The sequence below is a fragment of the Hoplias malabaricus genome, chromosome 9 (genome assembly GCF_029633855.1).
Source record: "Hoplias malabaricus isolate fHopMal1 chromosome 9, fHopMal1.hap1, whole genome shotgun sequence".
Classification (NCBI taxonomy): Eukaryota; Metazoa; Chordata; class Actinopteri; order Characiformes; family Erythrinidae; genus Hoplias; species Hoplias malabaricus.
In genome coordinates this window covers 29,265,619-29,285,466 of record NC_089808.1, presented here as the reverse complement: position 1 = coordinate 29,285,466, position 19,848 = coordinate 29,265,619, and the positions used below count along the sequence as shown (strand labels likewise).

Sequence of the window (19,848 nt, the reverse complement as noted above, 5' to 3'; positions counted from 1 at the left end):
TATCGCTGAAAAACAAACGTTATATGCAACATTCAGTGTAAAACATTGACTTCAGTGACAAAGTCCTTTATAGTGAACTCTTTTAGACAACATTTGGTACCTATCACATTAAAAGAGCTATACAGTTATTTTGTGTGGCAGTATAGTTATACAGCCACACATTAGTTTCCCTAAAATCATCCTACACTTTATTAAATTGGAATGCACTGTTGTATTTCTCAAGATTTTCAGAGTTTCAGATTTTACATTTTACACAAAAATTCTACTAGGGTTCTAAAGTCCATGTAAAGTTTGAGAGAAATATTGCGTGTTTCACACACACACAGCTCCTTTGGGTGAATAACAATTGGTCCTTTGGGTGATTTCTGGTGTGAAAGGGGGTTGTTTAACTTTTAGAGGAGGGTAGTAAACCACACCCGCTCCCTCCTTGATTTCAGTGCTGTAAAAGTGAATGACCAAATCCTACCTAGTGTTCCTTTAATATAAACAAGGTTCCCCTCGCTGAAAGGGCCTTACGAAAAGAAGCATTTAAATGTTAAGAAAGAGCACCACCCTGTGGTCGAAGGGAAAAGCAATGAGGTATAATAAAAGCAGCTGTGCAGGCAAAGTGACAGGGGTCTGTGCTGGCTTTCATCACTGCTGTGGACTCGAAAGCGATTGTGATCGCAGGTTGTTTTAGAGAGGCAGACTCACCGGTATAATCATTACAGTGTATTCAGCCAGAGGTGTGTTACCGTAATAAGCTGAACTGACAGTAAAGGCGTGCTGAATTGGTACAAATTGACGTGTTAAACTTAATTCTCAGCAAAAACATAGAATAATAAATAAAGAATAAGAAAAAAACACAGTAAAGAAGATGAGGAATGTGATATTGCATTTGTTGATTTTGAGAGGGACAATTTTAAATCCCCCCCCCCCCCCATAGAGTACTTGGCATCCTACCATGGGGAAGGAAGTCTGAGTCTCTCTCTCTCTCTCTCTCTCTCTCACTCTGTTTTTCCACTGTGTGCGCAGGGCTGCCTCTGTGCTGCAGCGCTGTTTCTAAGGTCTTGGACGCTTTCAAACGCGACCTTTCACCGACTGCTCGAGATCCAGCGGTTCATGCGGCCAGTTTTCTCGTTTTCCTCTGGCTTAAGTGTTGCGTGTTTTCTTTACTCGTCCACTCTGCAGAAGCGTTTTCGTGGCACATGCTCACGGCTGCTGTCCGTCGCCTCAAGGTTCAAGCTGCAGCGAGCAGCCAACATCTGCGAACGCGCTTAAGTTCGGCACAGCGCGCGCACTCAGAGGAACCTGCAGCAAACGCGCGCGCACGCACACGCGCACGCTCTCACACACACAAACAAAAAGCCCGAAATGTGCAGCACGTGTTTAGCGCGCGCTGAATGCGTAGTGTCGGCGCGCTGAAGCCTCCATGCAGCGCCTCGTACTTCGGAGACGCGGGCGCGCGCTGCGCCTCGCCTGCGCGCTCGTGGCCGTGACGGCACTGGCTCTGGCCGCCTGCAGCGCGTTGCTGAGCGCGTGGACGTGGCGCCAAAGCAGAGAACTCAGCAGATCAGTACAGACCCTGAGAGAGAGACTAGAACAGGTAAGAGAGAGAGAGAGAGAGAGAGAGAGAGAGAGAGAGAGCACAAACACACACACACACACAAACAAAGAGAGAAAATTAGTAGATCAGGACAGACTAGAAAAGGTGTGTGAGAGAGAGAGAGAGAGAGAGAGAGAGAGAGAGAGAGGGAGAGCACACAAAGAGAGTAAGTCAGGGGGGAGGGGGCAGCCAGCAGATCAATACAGACCCTGAGAGAGAATAAAACAGGTGAGGGAATGAGAGACAGAGAGGAGGGAGTACACACACACACACAAAGACAGAGAAAGTGAGATGGGAAAAGAGATCAGTACAGAACATGAGAAAAAGAGGTGAACAGGTGAGAGAGAGAGAGAGAGAGAGAGACTCTAGGCAGGTAAACATACTGAAATCAGCAGATTAGAATCAAAATAAACAGGATAAACGGTAGAGAAAGAGAGAGAGGGAGTATTTGTGAGGCCCCACACCTTTATGGGAGGTTCAGGTGGGTAGTGGGTAAGACATTGTATTGATTATTAAGTATTGTGTAACCTGGGGAGAAACATGAGCATGTGTCTTTTGTGTGTAAAATGTATTTCTAATAAATTGCTTTTCCAAAGTACATATGCTAATGCCTCAAACATATATGAGGACATGAGGTATAATATGGGGTACTATAGGAATACTACAGTGTATGAGGTAATATCTGTGGTATTATGGGACATTGTTTTAGGTGATAGCATTTGAGTTATTACTGGACTGTGTGTGAGGTAGTTGTGAGACATTTTGTAAAGTAGTTCTTTGACTGTGACTAAGGTAATATGGTCAATATGTGTAGCGGAACAGTATGTGATACATCATTGGACAATGTGCTGTGTTATATGAAGCATTCATTAATTGTAAATGCTTATCCAGTTCCGGGTCACAATGGGTCTGGAGTCTGCCCGGAATCACTGGGCGCAAGGCAGGAACACACCCTGGAGGGGGCGCCAGTCCTTCTGCTGAGTGACACACACACACACACACACACACACACATACACACTCACACATTCACACTCACACGTTCACACCTGTGGAGACTTTTGAGCCGCCAATCCACCTACCAATGTGTGTTTTGGGACTGTGGGAGGAAACCGGAGCACCCGGAGGAAACCCACGCAGACACAGGGAGAACACACTGAGCTCCTCACAGTCACCCAGAGCAGGGCTTGAATCCATAACCCCAGGACCCTGGAGCTATGTGACAGTGACACTGTTATATAAAACAGTATTAGGTATTTATGGGACAGTGTGTCAAGTAATTATTGGACAATGGATCATGAAGACATTGTGGGATATAGTGGTGTATGTGGAAATATGGAACAATGTGTGAGATAGTAGTATGTGGAGTAATATAAGACACTTTGTGATGTAATAAGTATTGTATATGTGTGAATTAATAATGTATGAAGTATTTAAATGACACTAAAATAATAGTGGGTGAGGAATAAGAACAATGAGCTAATGGTGTCTGTTATTGGTCAGTATGTGGTAACGTTGGTGAGGCAGTAGGAATGACTGAGGGTGGGAGGGTGGGTGAGGTATTAGGTATTGTGAGGTATTATCTGGCACATTACGGTAAAAGAGCTATATTACTAGAGATTATGTGAATTGAAAGGGACACTGTAAGGTTAAGGTCTGTAATGTATTACGGCACACTGTACGAGGTATGTATGTGGGACACTCAGGTAATAATGTGAAAGGTAATACGTGGCACTATGAAGTAAAGGTATAAATTTGACATTGTGTGAGGAATGCTGAGGTAAGAGTCTGTGAGGTAAATTGGGGGAAGTCTGAGGTAAGTTTAAAAGAGACTATATTTTGTGAGGTGTACAGCACTAAGGAAATAGTATGTGAGGTAATGTGGGGGACTGTGAAGTAAAGGTGAGGTATTATGGGACATTTTATGAGGTATATGGGACACAGTGAAAAAGTGGTCTGAGGTATGGGGGACTTTTACTTTACGGTATGTGAAGCCAGACAGTTAGGTAATATTCTTTGAGGTCATCTGGAGAATATGGGTAAAGGTAAAGGTTGCTGAGATATGGGATTTTTGTGAGGTATGTGGGACTTTATGACCAGTGGGGTAATATGGGAACTGTGGCGTTAAGGATCATGTGGTATTATGGGACAGCGTGTGAGGATTTGATACCCAGTAAACAAGGGACGTCCCTGGAGGTTCAAAATAGGTCCAAAAGTAGTCTGTCCGTCAAGGACATATTTTAAACGTCAATGGACATCCAAAATCCATCTTAATAAGTTGGTTAAGTTGTAACCAATCGATAACGTCAATGGACGTCCAAAATACGTATAATAGTCTTCTCTTCATTGTCTGTGTTTGGACGTCTTTTCAACTTTCACTTTCAACCTTAAGAGAACGTTGATTAGACGGCAGTCATTACGTTATTTCAACGTTGACTAATTGTTTACTGGGTAATAGTTTGTAAGGTAATATGGGGGACTTTGAGGCTAATGTAAGTGAAGCATTATGGGACACTGTTAGGTAATATTCTGGGAGACTATGGGTAAGGATGGTGAGGCATTATGGGATATTTTGTGAGCTATATGTGACATAGTGCAGTAATGATTTGTGAGGTAATATGGGGGACTATGGGGTAAAGGATGGTGAGGTATATGAGCCATTGTGTGAGGTACGTCTGTGACGTATTATTGTGAACTAGATAAAGATATGTGAGCTATTATGGGACATTTTTAAAAAATAAAAGTTTTTTTTTTGCTGAGTCATCTGAAGTTGTCCTCATTTATCCTCATTGTTTTGAATGTCGCTCTCTCTACCGCTGACATCACTTCAAACCTCAGGCGTGTCTGTGAGGGTCGTGTTGGAAAAATCAGAAACACACACACACACAAACAAGCTGCAGTGTTGATGTGGATGGCCGCTGTGGCAGCTCTTCTATGCTGGGGGTCTGAGGTTTGTTTTTTTGCTCTAAGTACTCGTGTGCACTGACTGAGGCTTTATTTCGCCTCGTGCTCCGTGCCAAGCTGCGGTTCGCGTTTAGCGCAGTTTACTGGAAGTGCGCTGTTTGGAGCGGCGTGTCAGAGCGGCGGCTGTCGCGTCGCGCGGCTGTAATTATGGCTGAGTTATGGCTGAGTGAGTGGAGATCGATGGGCGCGCGCTTAAAGGCACAATACAGTCTGAACCGTTTGTAGCGCGCGGGCAAAGCGCAGATATAATTGCACGCTGCGGAGTGGGAGATGCGCACACTCACGCGCCCGCAGGCAGACACATGCTGAATCAGCGAGCACGCTAAAGAAACCCATGACTCTGCCTCTCTTTTCGTACCAAGAGTAAATTTAGTCACGGGCACGTGCTACACTAGAAAACTGCTATTTAAGTGTAAATGTCATTCATCGTCATCATAGTCATTCATATTCCATTCCGTAGGTTTCAACAAGCAAACTGACAAACAACACTGTTTCCAAAGACCATTGCTTCTTTCAACAAACGATTTCAAGATGGAAGCAAAATACTGTAACTGTTCTAAAACAGTTAAAAACTATTGATATATTCACAAGCGTTCCAAAAGAGTGACGTCAGATTTATTAATGAATGTACTATCACTGTTGACCTGGATGCAATTAAAAGAAATAAATATGTATTCTTTAAAACAATTGTAATAGGCTACCACTCTTTTAGCTCCAAAAGGCTATCACTATAATCAGTGTATTTGTGAATTTTTACCATCCATTTCCCCCCCAGAATTCTGTACAGGAGTGTTGCGTAATCTGAGTTAAAGGCTCTTTGCCCAAGTCTGGCTGAAACTGCTGACACTACTCGCCTGGCTGCTCCTTGTTTTCTCTCCCTCTTTAGTTCTGCTGTGTTTCTCAGTAAGAAGTCAAAGTATTTTAGGAATGTGAAACTTGTGTATGGAATGTATAAGATGTGGCAAAACACTTTTGGCTCAATTTGAAGTGGGAGATCTATTAAGAGAGCGTGACAGAGTGGGTGCCAGACTCTGGGGGGTTGTTTATTTGCGTCTGGTGGAGAGAAGTCTGTGGGTTTCATTATATCACCGGTTTCACTGGGTTTTGTGGGTGGCCGCAAGAGACATCAATTAATATGAACTTGCTCATATTGTCTGCCCCTCTAAAACCACACACCACAGATTTACATCTGTCTTTCTCCGTCTCTCTCTCTCTCTCTCTCTCTCTCTCTCTCTCTCTCTCTCTCTCTCTCTCTCTCTCTCTCTTTCACTGTTTCTTCCAGGTGAATATGCAGCGCAAAGCTATTGTCCAGCTCTTCCTGGAGAAGAGAAAACTGCTCAATGTTCCACGAATAAAGAGAGAAGGTACTCCAACACAAATACAATGTGAACTGATTTGTAAAATATTAAATGTATTGGACAGCATGTTTCACAGCAAAGAGACGAGTGGTGGATTACTCCCTGGAGCCTTATAGTGCCTTAGACACAACAAAGCCTGTGGTCACAGACCTGTGAAAGAGATCACCACAGATATTAATATTAAATGAATGACTATTCCTTCAATATGCACTATAAATATACTGTGAAGTAATTCAAGTCAGTTGTATTTTGTAAATATTAACAAATGATAAATTTAATGCCTTAAACAGTACAAAACTTTAAAACAGAGGCGCAATAGTGTTAAAAGTTTATGGATTATTCTACTTTTGCTGGTCTGAAACAATTCACAATAACTAGGTGAATTTGTAACAGGTGGTCGCATTACTGTGTACAAAAGGCTCAGTCTGGGCCTTTTACCACTGTTGAATGTGCATGACCTGCAAGTGCACAGAGGACATTGCATGATCCTGGAATACATAAACTCCATGGCCTACCATCCACCTCTGCATCAAGAAATGCAACCTGAAATAATTTTAAGGAGAAAGACATAAAAAATGGTGGACAAAGGGACCATCCAGACTAGTATCTATCATGCCAAAGCCAAAATCTATCATGGTTTGGGGGGCATCAACGCCTATGTCATGGTTGGTTTGCATAGGTGAGAAGGTACCATTGATGTGGAGGTGTATATTGGGATTGTTGAGAGACCACACGAACAATGTTTTTACTTGGGTCTTTGATCGTTTTGACATGACAATACCAAGCAGTAGAACTGGCTCACAGCAATGTAGATTCATGAACACAGTGTGCATGTGCTTTACTGGCCTGTCTGAGGTCCAGATCTGTCTCAGTTTGAAAATATATAATACATTGTAAAGAGGAAGTGAACAAATGGTAAAAAAATAAAAGTAAAAATTGGTTATAAAGTTTTTTTATAAAGTAAAAATTGCAACTAGTTTTCTAAATTTCTAAATAAATCAACATCTTAATTTAAAGAAAAGCTAATGTAACACAGCGGTAAACATGCCTTAGCTTGAAGACTTTTTTCCCCCCCATAATTCTTTAAATGTGTTGTAAAAATAAAGTTTTATGAAGTATCACTATCACACTACACATTAACAGATTTATTTCCCTAAAAGAGTCGAATGTTCTTCCAAGTGCAAAAGAAGATCCGTCTTCTGAATAAGACATTGACACATGTCATGTGGAGACATGAGTGGTCAATGACATGGTTGAGGGTTAAAATTACATAACAAAATCCACCCTCGTTTTAAAGTTTTTTTGTTGTTGTTTGGCATGAAGCCAAAGAAGAACCATTTATGGTCTTCATGGACGTTTTTTTTTTGGCTCAATCCCTATTCCCATCTTATGCACAGAGCAAAAATAAGGACTGTCTGGGGTCTCAGAAGACTGCACCCCTGTCCTAAAGGACTATTTAACTCAACAAAGAAATTTAAAGGACCATCAATTAAAAGACTCTTTAACCTTAAGTGGTTAGTCTGTGACATCGATCTAAATAAGCTATTCTGGCTCTTTTCTTTTTAAGACTATGGTGCATTTGACCACAATCAGCCGAAGGTGCCTCAGATTGCCATATTGGGCAACCAGAAAGGGACAGTCTTTGCTTTTTGCGTGTGATATTTACAGAGACGGAAGAACTTTGGACAGCATGGCAGCTTGGGTAAACCATTGGGCACATGTTTCTAAAAGCTGCAACAGGAAGCAGTAGGCAGTTTGCTGAGTGACGGGAGAAATTACAGGTTTAGTGCTAGATGGACGTACACCCAGCAAAACCAACTGGCACGAGGACCGCACAAGATTGGTGGTTTTAGGGACATTGTAAACTAAGTGACCCCTTTGCTGAAGCCTGAAATAACTTCAATTTGCTATTTTGTGTAATTATGAATGGCCTTTGATAGCTGTTGTAATTATGTGATAAGACATCTGGTCCGGTTGGCCAAGTACGTGGTGTGCTTACAGAGAAATACAGATGTGCAGAATGTGACCAAGAAGGCTGAATAAACGTTACTTTAAAACCGATGGGCGACCAGAGTCTAATGAACAGCTGAAGGGCTTCAAGTGACACCTGACAGTTATCTGAAATTGAAGCCAAAATGCTTGTCCACAATTATTTTGAGAAGCATCATTGCTCTTCTGTCTATGTATAGCATGCTTTGGGGACAGCGGGGGGCTGTGAGTTCTCCTACTGTGCCAGTAATAACATTCACAAGATCTACTGCTCATGGTTTCCTTTGATGTTTACAGCTTGTGGTCAGAGCTGTATCAAATCTTTCGCCCCACATTTTGATGGACTATTGGGAGTTCAGGCAGCTCCCATAAGCCCAGACGCTCAAAGAAAAAAAACAGAACCACTAGAGAAGGCCGCGAAAATCTCTCTTCGCCCATTTTTCAAGGTGGATTTCTTAATTTATTGCACTTACTTGAATAGTAGCCACGGCCGTTGCTCTCTCCCGTTCCACAGGCGGAATCTTTACAGCCCCTTCAGGGTCACAAAAGAGCCATAGACCCCCTCTTCTAACAGTTTCTCTCTTCATTTTTCCCTGTTTTTTTCCCATCTCACTACTATTTTTTTTCTTCAGTTTGTTGACTGGAACCATCTGGCCGGGTGAAAATAAAAAATACTGTGCATGGCTGTGTGCTTGCTGAAAACAATGGCTGAAAGGTGTAGAAAAGAGGAAAGGAAAGGAAATATTTGAACATCTGGACAGACAATCAGGGTCTCAGCTGGTCGATAAATGACTCTAGATTAATCCATGATGTTTGTATCTGCAAAACTGTTATAGCTTGTGAATTGTAGGGAACAGACAATCTACTTCTTATCTCTCTGCCAGAATTTATTGCAGAAGCAGTTATTATTTATTCCAAAACAACTCTTCTTTTTTTCTTCCTTTTGAAAGTTGGACAAGGCAAGGGAAGAAATGCAAATGGGAAGAAAGTGGCCTCTCACTTTGAGAGTAAGTTGATAACATCAACAGTGTTTTATTTACATATTAATAATTACTGACTTTGTCCTAAAGTTCTATCAATTATTTCTTGTTGTTAACAGTAACCAAAGATTCCCTCCAAAAAGGTGAGTTATTAAAATATGGGTCATTTGCAGTAGTACTGCTTCAAATGCACTTTTCATTACCGATGTGAATGTGTGTTTGTGTGTGTGTTACAGTTGGGAGTGAAGGAATCATTAAGGGTTGGACTGAACAGCAGTTGAATATGACCCAAGCTGTGCATTATAACCCAGACACCGGCACATTCAGAGTGGTGCGGAGAGGAGTCTACTTCCTGTATTGTCAAGTAAGTGGAGTAAAACATTTACCAAAATACTATATGCGCAGAAAACCTTTAACTAATTTTACTCTATGTTTATACTTTAGAAAATACTACACTGAAATATCACTGGATTAGGCACACCTACCTTTGTCCATTTTACCTACTTTTGTCCACTCATTGTCCATTTTATCAGCTCCACATACGGAGCACACACTGTAGTCCATCTGTGTCTTTGCATACTTCTATCCCCTCCCTGCTCTTCAGTACAACTGAATGATAAATACACAGAATGATTATTTTATGAGTATTCAAGTATGAGTGATCCCATACGAAAAATACTGTGGGCTCCAGTTCACAAATGGTGCTTTTCCACTGCATGGGATTGACTTGACTTGACTCGGCACAGCTCAGGTTACTTTTAGCTAGGCACTTTACCACTACCACAGCACCCCCGCAAAATGGAGCCGGTGAGGTCACCAAACCCTGTCTCTAATGGGAACCGCATGCTTTGAAAACCACAACAACGTTGGCGGTAAATTTAGGTGCTATTTACTCGTTTTTCATTCGTGTGTTGTTTTTGTTTTTTGGACTGAACATGGCTTCGCACCCCAGTTCTCACAGATCAGTTTTCCATGTTGCACGTTTGGATTACACTGGAGATTTTCGTCGGCCACCGACCCAAGGAGTATTTAAACCTCTTCGAAACAACTCGAGGTAATGTTAAGAGCTGCCGTTGTGAGTCGGATAAAATTGAATGTGAAAGCTGCTGTAACTGCAGAGATTTTACAAGCGGTGGGTTTGTGCTGGTGCTCTGCATTCAGTAGCGATTGACAGGTCTCTCTGGCCAATTAGCGCTGTGCAGGGTTTACACGTCATGATTTAGTACCTACTCCATGCGGTTGGAACCACACGCAAGCAGGGACTTAAAAAATACCTGATTCCAGGGACCAGGTACCAGATTTGGCCTGTGGAAAAGCAAAAGTGCAGAGTCAAGTCAAGTTGAGTAGGTTCCATGCAGTGGAAAAGCGCCATAAGAGTCTTTCAATCGAGTGGTTTCAAATTAAATATTTTAAAAGCAATTCTTAAAGAACCAAACATTTTTCTTTAGTATCTCTCAGAACCCTCTTTGACACAGCTTTTTAATTATTCAATAGGAAAATAAAAATTTACAGTGGACAATCACAATGAACAGATATAGACTAGTCTAGACATAGTCATCCATAAGGTTTATTTTCAACATTTCTTTTTTTGTTTTGCACAGAAGCTATTAGGATAAAGTATCTGTAAAGTAAATATAGTCTATATCTTTATGATCCCAAAATCATAAAGATAACATAGACCTCTATGGTACTTATAGCTCCAGTACAAATATGAAAAAGCAAACTTTGGACCCCAGACATATCTTGGCATGCTGATTATGTTTTGTGTATTTTGACTCTTGGTCTGGCTCCTGTACTGCCCTCTCCAACTTTCTCACCTTTATTTCCTTCCTCCATCAGGTGCACTTCAATGAGAATCAGAGTCAGTATGTAAAGCTGGAAGTGTCTGTCCCTAAAGGCCCCTCATTGCAGTGCATGGAGGGATACGGCACCACTCCAGCAGCCGGTTCGCACCAGTTCCACTTCCTGAAGCCATGCCAGGTTTCTGGGCTGCTGCTCCTAGACAAGGGAGCTGAGCTGAAGGCTGTGACTGGAAGCTCATTCACTCTGCAGGTCTCAGGCAAACATTACTTTGGCCTCTTCAAGGTTAACTAGAGGTCAATTCAGCCTTGATGACTACGTTTATTGGAGGGCTAAATCAGTCACTAGTCACTGGCTCCAAGAACAGTTATTGCTTCTTTTGTTAAACCAGCATTTTTAAGCCTGATTCATCTGCCTTTTCTTGAGTCCATGATCATGGAGCATTGGCCAGGAATGTGAAGACATTTCCAGAGGCACGTGCCGATGGTTTAAATGATGTTTTTACTTGCAAGTAAGGCATAAATAAAGGATCAATCAGGATGTCACAAAACTCAGAAACTTAGACTGTTGGACCGTTGTCCAGTGGATCTATTTTGGACTTTGTTGGTCTGGACACAAAATGCCTTGTTAAATGGAAAAAACCCTGTGCTTACAATTGTAGCATGCTGCCTCCAAGAACAGGACTGCCTTAAACAGTGGCACAGTCAAGACTGCTTTTCACCACTGATTGCTTTGGACCACATATTTGTTCCAAACCACATATGCCTGTTATTGGATTAGTTCAACCTTGCAAAGACATTTGTTTTGTGAGGAGGATCCTAATTAATCAAATATTCATCAAATAACACTCTGTTTATACTGACATTCACACTCTGTCTGTAGTCTGATATTTTACTTAAAGTGTCTAGTATACTGTACTGTAATTGCTTTTTTTTTTTTACATTAGATTGTGAAAATACAGTACGGGTTGGCGGTTGTGTGCTTATCACAGATCTGTGTTTGTTGTTAGAGATTAATCTTGTAATTATGTCATAATATGCCTTTAGCTTTTTTTTATACAATGCAGTTTTACATGAGTTTTTTAAGGTAAATTTTCAAGTTTTTATACTGTCTTTATTACATTTTATCTTACTGATTAGCAATGCATGAAACAGCTAATGTTTCACTGTGACCAAAAATATATTAATGTCTCTTGGCCGTGAGGCTTCCATAAATATTGAAATTACTGTTAATTAAATTTGAAATGGAAACTTTGCCATTGTAAACACACTTTGTTGCTATTGGATTTCCTAATCAAGCCTCTGCTTCCCTTTTGTATATCCTGCCCCCCCCCCCCATCTTCCACCAGCACCTAGTTTCCCCCTAAAGCCCCTCTCCATTTCCCTATGCTTCCAGCTCTCACTTCCTGTATCATTATCTCAACCAAATAGTTGAAAACTTTGGAGGAAAAACATGTGCTTGTTTGTCTCCATGTCCAGCCTTTCCCCCCCACTTTTTTTTTAACTCTCTCCATGTTTTTTTTTCTTTTTTCTTCCTCCACGTTTTGGGGTTACTCCTTGCACACAATCCACATTTGGCTTGCTGCAGGGGTTTCTGCTTTTTAGAAACAGAGTCCAAGATAAACTCGTCTGGGTTGAGGTGAAGTGTGGAATGGCTGCGTGCATGTGTGTAAATGCATGACCAAGACGAGTGCAATGGCAGCTTAAAACTTCATGGCACTTCCAGGTGACTTTGACCAAGGACGTATTATTTTTAAAAATTGGATCTTAAATCTTAAAATCTTTGAACATGGCAATAAAAATTATCTTAAAAACTGGGCTGAAAAACTGGTTGGTTGGGTTGCATTGTTACATAAAGCCTGTATTAAACCAATGCCAGAGATTTCGTAATGGCAAAAGTGCAACTCTTGAGAGAGAAGTGATGGCTGATATACTCAGCTGCTTAGGTGTAATCCAATAAATACAGTTATGAAATACAATGTTCCCCCAGAATTTTAGTAGTGCGAAATGATCTTTCAAAAACTGATGAGTTTGGTAGAATGGGAACTCTCTCCATCCGATATATCTGAGATGCAACAGTCAGTTTTAGGGATAAGTATAAATCATTTATTGGTTCTACGTTATACATGACTGGGGTGTATACAGGCAGAATGGTATTGGAAGCTTGTTGATAAAGTCAGATATTGGTTTAAAAAATATGGGAATTGGACAGATTTGTCAATAAGACCATCATTTCAAACCAATATTTTTATGATGTTATTGTACTCCAGAAGAACAAAGTGTTTAGGTGATACTGAGTTAATGTTCTGGGTTAACAGCTGATATATTTCTGTTTTCCTACACTACAAGTAAACATCACTTAATGTTACAGCAATTGTTGTTCTTAGAGATTGTGTTTTGTGCCAAGACCAGCCATATTTCTGGGGGAGCTGTGGTAGTGGATAACAAAGTATCAAAAAAGTGAGTAGTCAATAGTAGCAAAGGTACACTCTAGCGGAAATGCTCCATAATTTATTTCCCTGAGCAATACCAAGATGAAGACCATTTACTGCCACTTTACTAAACACAGACAAAGTCTAACATAATGTTTCATTTGAATCTTTATTACAAACAAAACAAAATGAAAAGAAAGATGTATTATTAACATGTTCCATTCGTTGTCCACCCGGAGTCAAATCACAACATAGCCACTGATTTGGAACTGGTCTGGAACCACAACTTACACAGTGACACATATCAATATATGAGAAAATAAACACAAAACCTTTGGAAAGAAAACCAATAAACAAACATAAAAAATATACAGAAAACAAATATATAGTGGACAAAAGGTGCTTGATACTATACTTAAAGTCTCCCAATCAACGTCAAGCACTGAAATGTATTATTTTTCTCAGTCTTCACATGGGAGGTATACCAGGGATTGGAGCAAATAAATTAAATTTCAACTCATCAACTACAAGACTGAGTTGAGGCCTAGCTAAAGACAGTATAAGAGCAAGCAATTACAGAGTTTACATACTCTGTTTGACTCTTTACCGATGTTTTTATTGTTACTTAAGGCGCTTATGTTATAGTACTGTGCATTTCAGGAGCCAAAATGTCAACTCTCAGACTTGACATAGATGAAGTAAATTTGCTTTTAGCTTTTAGATATAACAGATGTATACATTATACTGTCAATGCATTTCAGGGTTAAACAAGTGATCCACTTCGTATAGGTTATTTATTTGCAAGCTCCAAATCTACTGTAGATCGCAAGCTAGAAAGATGTTAATCATTCCGAAGTTCGTCAACCTCTTCGTTGGCTATTGTTACAATATGCCATATATAGAGAAACATCATGGACCAAACTTACAAAGAATTCTCATTAAATTTTTTTTCTTTTTTTTCATTTGGTAGAAGCTTCGCAAATGTAACATCAAGGACAACATCAACAGCAACATCAACAATAATTATAGTTGCTATAACAAGGATTAAAAACACAGAAAATAACACAATTAACCAAGTTTAAATATGCAAACAATTTAGAGACTGTAAAAAGAAGTAAAAATATGAAAAACAAAGAGGAAAGGAGTGATGAGACATAAGGAATTGGGGGATTTTTAGTTTCAATGAAAGAAGGGGATAGTACAATGATGATGGCTGAGGGAAGGAGGGACTAGGATAAGTAAAGGACTGTTGATATATATAGTAACCATCATGAACTTCAGAGATTTAAATAACTTTAAGTGTTTTCTTTTAATATTTTTTTTCCCAGGCTAAGCCCATTACCTCTGAACATGACAAACCTATGTACCAAGAATCTATTGGTGCCTGTTTTTCTGAAACAAAGCTCAAATTGGCCATGTTATCACAATCAATACTGCATTTTCTTTCCTAATCATTCCAGGCCACTCAAAAAAATAATAATTGCATGGGGTAGTTACAACAGCAAAAGCTGTTATTTACAGAAGTCAGCTTTCACTGTTCCACACTCTTCTCCATTATAACATTAATGTGCTGAACACAAATAACCTCCAGCTGCATGCTCAGTTAAGCTTCTTAACAAAGCATGGTCCAGCTATTAGTACTGTAGCATTAGAAAAGTAAACTCCTGCCGTTTTTTTACATGTCACATTAAATTGAAAGAGTTTAAAATTGAAAGAACATTGTGGATGTTTTGCCGAAACTGCACTATGGAACGATAGGCACAGCTTGATGCGTGGATGGGTCCTTCAATTGACAGAGAGTGACAAGCATGCTGCTGAAACAAGGGGAGGGGGTAATTATATGAAGCCTTGCAAATGTTTTTCACACACATGCAGCTTCATCTCTCAGTCGGCGAGGGAGTCAGGGTGCCAGTGAGGTTCTGGGGTTGTGTGTTTGTGTGTGTGGGTTGTGTGTAGGCGCAGACTGCTTTAAGTAATCAGACTTTAAATGGTTGGTTTGAGGCAGATTCTGTTTTGTGTAGGGACAGCAGAGAGCAGTTCTACAACAAGGAGTGTGTGACTGTGTGAACACATGTCCTGTTAAGTTTACTTAGCCTGTAACACTGGGTTTCCTCAAAGCACTGCCATTATACTAACTAGGTAGGTTGCCAGTAGAGGTGCATGTATATGCAATGTATTGGGGTAAATATATTTTGCCAATCATCTCTCAGTTCCATTTACTGCATATCCCCCATTGTTGTTTTTGTGCTGAGAGATATCTGGGAAAGTCTTGTATTTGTGTGTGTATGAGAAAGTGTGTGTGTGTATGTGTGTGTGTTGTTGGCCTCAGTCATCGATGCAGATCACTTCTCCGGTGCGTTGTTCCCTCCTTCCCATAAGAAGCTCAGCCTCTCGCTCTTTCTTAACTGACATGGGAGGTCCATTCAGCACTGCAGGAAACACACACACGGTAATCAGACTATTTTATTTTATAGACAGTTAATATTAAACCCTTTTTGGCCATTTTTGTTTAATCCCATTTTCTTTCTTAATAGAAATATCTGATATGTAATTAACCAGATCAAGAAAACATGAAAAAAATTGATTTAGTTTGATTCACAAACTATATAAATTGTTATACAAGTCAAACATCCAGCTATTCTTCATACTAACAAAGCCATACAAGCCAGTCACATATTCACAGATGCATTTGATCATTAATCTGAACAAACTAAAATATAATAAGAGTGCTTTCCAGTTATATAACAGTCTTAACCAACTTGTGTGCTGAATCCAATAATAAAGGAAGCCTTGTGTATCTTTAATGAAGTGAAAAACATGATAAACTGGAAGTTATAACTTGGCATAGCTCACAGAAAGTGTTGATACTACTCATGTTCCTCTACAGCCAATGTGGACATTTACACACTGTAACACCTCCGGTGCCAGATTTAAACAAGTTAAATGACTTTAAATAGCCCCTGCCAAGTTCTTGGAATGGATTGCTTGCATGACTTTGGATTCGAAAGGGTTAACTTGTATTATTTATCTTCTGCTATACCCAAACTGCTTCAGCTTCTAACCACATGTTTACAAGTAGGAAAGAAATTATTTTATATGGTTTGAGGTTTGCAAAATGTTGGTTTGCAGAAAATAAAACCATGTGCACACTTCTGTTATGATTTTTATTAATTCCTGACATTGAAATACATTAAAGTGTCTCAAAGATATATCCAATGTAGATTTAATTATTCATAGAATTCCCTGAGTTCATTTAAAATATTACAGCAAATTAACATCAATAACTTAATTTCTATTTTGAGTTAAGACCATGTTCCCTACCTTTTTACTCAATTATTCTACTTAACCTAAGCCCTACTCTAAGTCATTTTTTCTCACTCATCTTTAACTCACATTTGTTGCATAAGCTTGCTTTTATTTTACTGTTTTTTTTGTTGTTGTTTTCCTTCAGTTATTGTTTCTTGAATTAATTTCCTGTTTCCTGTTTATTTTTTTCTAGTTTCCAGTATTTTCTTTTTCTTTTTTTTATAGCTTTTTCATTTTTTGATATTTTAATTGTATTATATGATAAAATAAAAGTGTTATACTTTACTTAGTACTTACTTTCTTAACAGCAGAGCATGACATGTAACTTATTTTCATCAGGTGTTGGTGAGAATAATTACTGAGCCACAAACAGTGCAGTCGTGCGAATATTTTAATGTGAATGTTCATATACATTCTGGATGACATGTCATAAAAATAATATAAAAATCATATAGGGCATTGTTTTCATAGCTGTACTGTAGCATTAAAGACCTAAAAGACGCCTAATGCTGCACTTTACTAATGCTGTAGACAGAAATATCAGTAATTTAAATTATTACAATTCATATAAAAATGTATTTTATTCTGATCACAGTGAACCACAACATCAATGGCCACAATAATAATTAAAAGTTATATAAATGTATATACATTAAAACAAAACCGGGTGGCATTATCTACATCTAATACAGAGATATGTGTTTCCCACAATAATATTAATTATTAATAATAATAATACAATTAATAACCAACAGACTATAATCATGATATGATTTTTAAACTGTGATAAGAATAAAATCAATATTTATATAACAAAATAATTGTGGTGCTGCCATTCCTGCATGCTTGCTACCATTACAAAATTGTCACTGTGCTGTATTGCTGGTGCACTTCGCCCATAAAAGGGAATGACTGGAATTAATTTGATTCAACTACACCTGGTGATCAAGTATTAAGTTAAAATCTTTTGTTTCTTCTTTTGTAATTGTGCTGCTCTAAACCAGATTGCACTTCCACCAGTCACAAATATAACAAACTACATTTCTGTCATGCCCACACGTGCCTACGCCATACATTTATGCCTTATGCATACACTTATGCATTTATGTTGTGTCCATGAAAATAAAGCCCAGCGTCTCAGGATACTTGAGTGTGGATTATACAAATGTGTCGGTCAATATGTAAAATTAGACTCTCCTCCACAAAAAAGAAATTCATAAACAAAGTATGCTAATCATTCTTGTGTCTGGCTACTGATAGCCAACCATTATTCTATTCTATTCTATTCTATTCTATTCTATACATAGATAATACCATTTAATACCTTTGGTTTGTAAAAATGGCTCCAAAACCATCCTTTAACAATTCAAATCCATTTACATTCAATCTTGGTAAATTAGTATAATAAATGGACCATTTTGCTTTGGTTTCAGTTATATTAATAGAAATCATGTTGTAATTTTGCAATTTTTAAAGCAATTTCAGAGACAAATTTACATAAAAACATAATTGCAGATTACTTTTTTAATCAAATTTAAATTCAGACCTTTTTTCTGGTTCTTTTTTTCCCCATTCTTGCTGTCCATGTGAACCATGTAAAACTATCAAGTGTGACCTTCTGCAAAGTACTTTAAAATGAGGTCCTTATCTGCCAACTACATTAGAAATAAAACTACAAATAATATCCTAACTACATACCTTTATAAGGGGCGAAAAAAGCCAAAGAGAAAACTCTATACTGAACAATAAATTCTCAATCTTAACATGGAAGACAACAGCCAAAAACACATCTTGTGATTTTTGTAGGTCCTCTAAAGCCATGTTCTACACATGAGCCAAAGAAAATAAATCACGTCACACATTCAAATCTGAAGTTGTCTCTCTAACTTTTAAGCAAACTTGATCCATTTGAACCAAATACTTTAATTCACTGCCTCATTGCACAGGTTTGCTCCTGCATAACTGCATTCACTCCCTCCCTCTCACTCACTCACTCAGTAACCCAGAAAAACATTCAGTTGGCAGACGGCCTCCCTGACCCCTGCTTGTCTAAACAACCACTTCGCTTATACAATTAATCACTCATCTAGAGGCAATGAGAACCCACACACTGTGCATCAGTTCACTGTGTGCCTGAAAGCACACACAAACACACCTACACACAGACACACAAACACATGGCATCCAACTGCCATTAATGCCTCAGACTCACAACTGTACAGAATGTACTTATGAAAGTAAGCAGGAACTTTTGCTAGCTAAACGTCACAAAAAAAATGATAAAAATAGTGTACATGTGTGCCTAAAGGAAGACCAATTATACTCCTGTCACAGTTCCTTACTCTATAAGGATCCCAGTGGAGACCCGATCTGGCTCCAGATTTGCACTAGAAAGCATTACTCCATTGGACTAACCTGGACACTAGATAACAATACCTAAACTGCTTACATCTCATAACAACATCACACTTGATTAATATAACCTTTCCTATCTTATCTTATCCTATCCTATCCAGGGCTGTTAAAAGATGTAAAGACTCCAATTTATAATGCTGTAGCATGACAGGGAATCAAATCTCAACTCTTCTTCTGTTTGAGGTGGTAGTGTTATCCACTAGGCTATTCCTACTGTATACACATAAATGCCTACAACACATATAGGCACATACACAAAAACCTCCACTGACTGTTATAACCATTACCTGCGATTTAAAATTTGGATGCACATTTTTTTTATATTTATTCATCTATTGGCAAATGATGCCTGCCAGCACCCTTAAATCAAAATGCAACTGAAGAATGACACCACAGCTCAGATTCTATGGCACATAACCAGGACTGACTGCTGAACAACAAAGAAATCTGGGCAAGCCTGTTTACAACTATAGCCAGATAAAATCTAGAAAAAGAAACAATTTACACTTTGCTTCTCAGTGTCACATTTCCTTGGATAACCTGAAACTGCACATTAGACACACCTGAAATTTTCAACACTAATTTTCTAAACATTCTTAAGATCAGTCCAGTCAGTTATACAATGTGTCATAAGTCTTAAATATTCAGATTTATTTTTGCATCCACAAGATGCAGAAGTAACAAAATACTGTTTACTGTTCAGGCTTCAGTAGTGATTTTTTCTGATGTTTTCAGAGATATGAAGAATCCAAACTGATAGGAAGTGTTGTGATTAAAGAGGTCAAAGTGCAAAAAAAAATTAAAAACGTGACATGTTTCAATTAATAGCTGATCAGAATGGGAACTGTTGAGCAAACAAAACAAACTTGCAATCTGTCCTTCAAATTCCTTGGTTCTGACACCATGAAAGTTTGCAGTACTCCCTCTGTGTATGAGTAAAAGTGGGGGCAAAGGTTCAGAGTGAGTGAGAGAAACAAAATCAGAGAGATAGATGGAGAGAGAGAGAGAGAGAGAGAGAGAG

At 39.0% G+C, this 19,848-nt stretch overlaps 2 protein-coding genes across 2 annotated transcripts in view; one reads left to right on the top strand and one right to left on the bottom strand.

Moving 5' to 3' along the window:
* Positions 1-1,009: 1,009 nt before the first annotated feature.
* On the top strand, positions 1,010-12,022 carry tnfsf12 (TNF superfamily member 12). The gene is made up of 6 exons (XM_066682003.1): positions 1,010-1,585; positions 5,831-5,912; positions 8,846-8,902; positions 8,995-9,018; positions 9,112-9,239; positions 10,715-12,022. The coding sequence occupies exons 1-6, from the start codon at positions 1,412-1,414 to the stop codon at positions 10,967-10,969; spliced, it is 720 nt and encodes a 239-aa protein (XP_066538100.1). The 5' UTR covers positions 1,010-1,411; the 3' UTR covers positions 10,970-12,022.
* Positions 12,023-13,162: 1,140 nt separating this feature from the next.
* The window catches only part of chd3 (chromodomain helicase DNA binding protein 3), a 57,426-nt gene continuing 50,740 nt past the window's right edge, over positions 13,163-19,848 (bottom strand). The window contains exon 40 of the mRNA XM_066682001.1: positions 13,163-15,535. Within this exon, the coding sequence (XP_066538098.1) occupies positions 15,432-15,535 (104 nt within the window). The 3' untranslated portion in view covers positions 13,163-15,431. The remainder of the gene's footprint in view (positions 15,536-19,848) is intronic.

Coding starts and splice junctions, on each gene's coding strand:
- tnfsf12 (XM_066682003.1), top strand. CDS start 1,412: ATGCAGCGCCTCGTACTTCGGAGACGCGGGCGCGCGCTGCGCCTCGCC. Junction 1,586..5,830: donor TGAGAGAGAGACTAGAACAG/GTAAGAGAGAGA, acceptor TGTTTCTTCCAG/GTGAATATGCAGCGCAAAGC. Junction 9,240..10,714: donor TCTACTTCCTGTATTGTCAA/GTAAGTGGAGTA, acceptor TTCCTCCATCAG/GTGCACTTCAATGAGAATCA.